Source organism: Phalaenopsis equestris, unplaced genomic scaffold (assembly GCF_001263595.1).
Source record: "Phalaenopsis equestris unplaced genomic scaffold, ASM126359v1 Scaffold211571, whole genome shotgun sequence".
Lineage (NCBI taxonomy): Eukaryota > Viridiplantae > Streptophyta > Magnoliopsida > Asparagales > Orchidaceae > Phalaenopsis > Phalaenopsis equestris.
In genome coordinates, this window is record NW_018230563.1 from 1 (window position 1) to 2217 (window position 2217).

Consider the following 2217-nt stretch of genomic DNA (forward strand, 5'->3'; position numbering starts at 1 on the left):
TTGAAACACAAGCTACTCATTTGTATTGGTTAAAATACTTAATTGCTTAGTAATCAACGCAATTAAACCTCATTTTTATGTTTAATAGGTTGGTCTTAAATAACAAAATTAAAAGAGACACCTTTCAAAATAGGGATAATTACATACAGATCATTCAAAATATTGATATTTATAAATTAATGACTCGGATGATTTGTTTGAACTATTGAGCCGATGTATTTATTCGCTCCATATTTAAACTACTGAGAATTTGATGAAAATGAAAAATATGGGTTGAAATTTTATCACGAATTTTAATATTCGAGAGAAGATTTGAAAAATGGATGAAAGAGATGGCCAAATTTATAAATAGCAAGTTTCACCTGATCAATTCAAAATAATGACACCTTTTAATATGTACAAATCATAAGCAACTAAGTTATAGATTTTAAAATAAAAGATAAATATAAAATTGTAATAAGAATTTAAGTTTTAAGGCATACTTTAAATTTCAATTTCATTTTTTTTATTTAAAATTCTATTTAGCATTTTTTTTAAAACTTTTAAAATTTAAATTTAATTTAGTGTACACCATCCAAAGAATAATAAAGTGATTATTATGAAAAAAATAAATTTAAATTTAATCATGTGGACGTCCGGACTCAAGATATAGAGGTACGTTCGGTGGAGGTGACATAAAAATTAAAAAAAAAAATCATTTTAGCACACGTGTGTGCGCCTCATACTCAGATTCAATTGATTGGGCATCTGCTTGTCAATTGTAAGTCTCTCTTGTCTGAGATTTGATTCCCCTCGAATGTAAGGTATGATACTCGAATTATTAAACATATGAGGGGTGGTCTTGGCTCATATCATAACCTCTAGCCATTTCTTTATATATATATATATATAATTTTAACCATAACTTTATAAAAAATTATTCTCTACCACAATTTTAAAACCACCATTTTAAAATATTACAAACCACCCCAACCATATCTTTTTATCTATCATTTGTCACTCCAAACCAATCTACATTGCCCATTGGGAGTGGGTTGGGGAAATGCAGCAGAGATGGCTGATCTTAGCAGCCAAACAGTATTTACTATAAGCATTCATTAAAACAAGCTTCCAAACGGATTCCACACTTTTGTTACATCAATCAATCTCCCACATGCATGCAATGCAATAGCTGGATATAAACCATAACTAAACCCTTAATCTTTCACCACAATGTTTCTTTACAAACCACAATGGTTAAGAGTTTCTGTCAGTTGTGTGTTTTCAGCAGCAGCAGCACCAGCAGCAAAAGATTTCCCACAGCCGCAAGTTTTTGTGGCGTTGGGATTTTTGAATGAGAATCCGCCTCCGATTAACGCATCACTGAAATCTAATTGCATGCCGTATACGTAGAGAAGACTCTTCGGATCACATACTGTAAACAGAAGGCAATGAAGTCATGAGTAAATGAGGGTAGAATTTATAAAAAAGGACTGAGGAAAGGGCAAATTCATGTTATTATAACAGAAAAAATTAGGGGCATTTACATACATACCTCCCAATTCATATGTATTAAAATATCTAACACCAAAAATTTACATTCAATATTCATACTACCAAATCTATCATAACACCTAGATTTTATATTTAGAAGTTAAAAAAGTGGCATTTTTTACATATATGCCCACCTTACATATGCATGGAAATATGTATTTCACTTTTTAAAAGTTAAATGATAGATGTTTTTGACATGATATGAAAGATTTTGGTGATATAAATGTAAATTTGAAAACAATGTCATTACCGGTCTCAAGCCCGGATGTAAAAAGTGAAGGGTTGTGTTTGTTAGTCGAGAGCCAGCGCAAAACATGTCGAACTGATCAAAATGACATGAATCATTTTGATCTTTGTGTAAGTGCTAGGGCGTCCTCTGGAAGCGACATGTTGTATAGCCTGAATACAGTGAAAAGTGTGTACAGGCCGCTACACCGACGCCCAGATGTAGTGTCAAATAAGTAAGGGTTCACACATTACGGATGGATGCAGGTAAAAAAATTAGTCCATAAAACTACTAAAATTAATATTAGGATAAGATCTTGGAATATAAGTACTTTCAATGGTAAATTAATAAAATTAGTTGATATTATGATTCATAGAAAGATTAATAGCTTATGTATTTAAGAAACTAAATGGGATGGAGAAAAGGCAAAGAAGATTGATAACTTAGGTTTTAAACTT

At 31.2% G+C, this 2217-nt stretch overlaps 1 protein-coding gene across 1 annotated transcript; it reads right to left on the reverse strand.

Annotated features, from left to right (window-relative positions):
- Window positions 1-1034: 1034 nt before the first annotated feature.
- On the reverse strand, window positions 1035-1415 carry LOC110036839 (iron-sulfur assembly protein IscA, chloroplastic; the record flags this gene model as incomplete). Its single annotated transcript, XM_020741373.1, is given in 1 exon segment — window positions 1035-1415. A coding segment is annotated over 1 exon segment (195 nt), but the record flags the coding sequence as incomplete, so codon positions are not given.
- Between the last annotated feature and the right edge of the window lie 802 nt (window positions 1416-2217).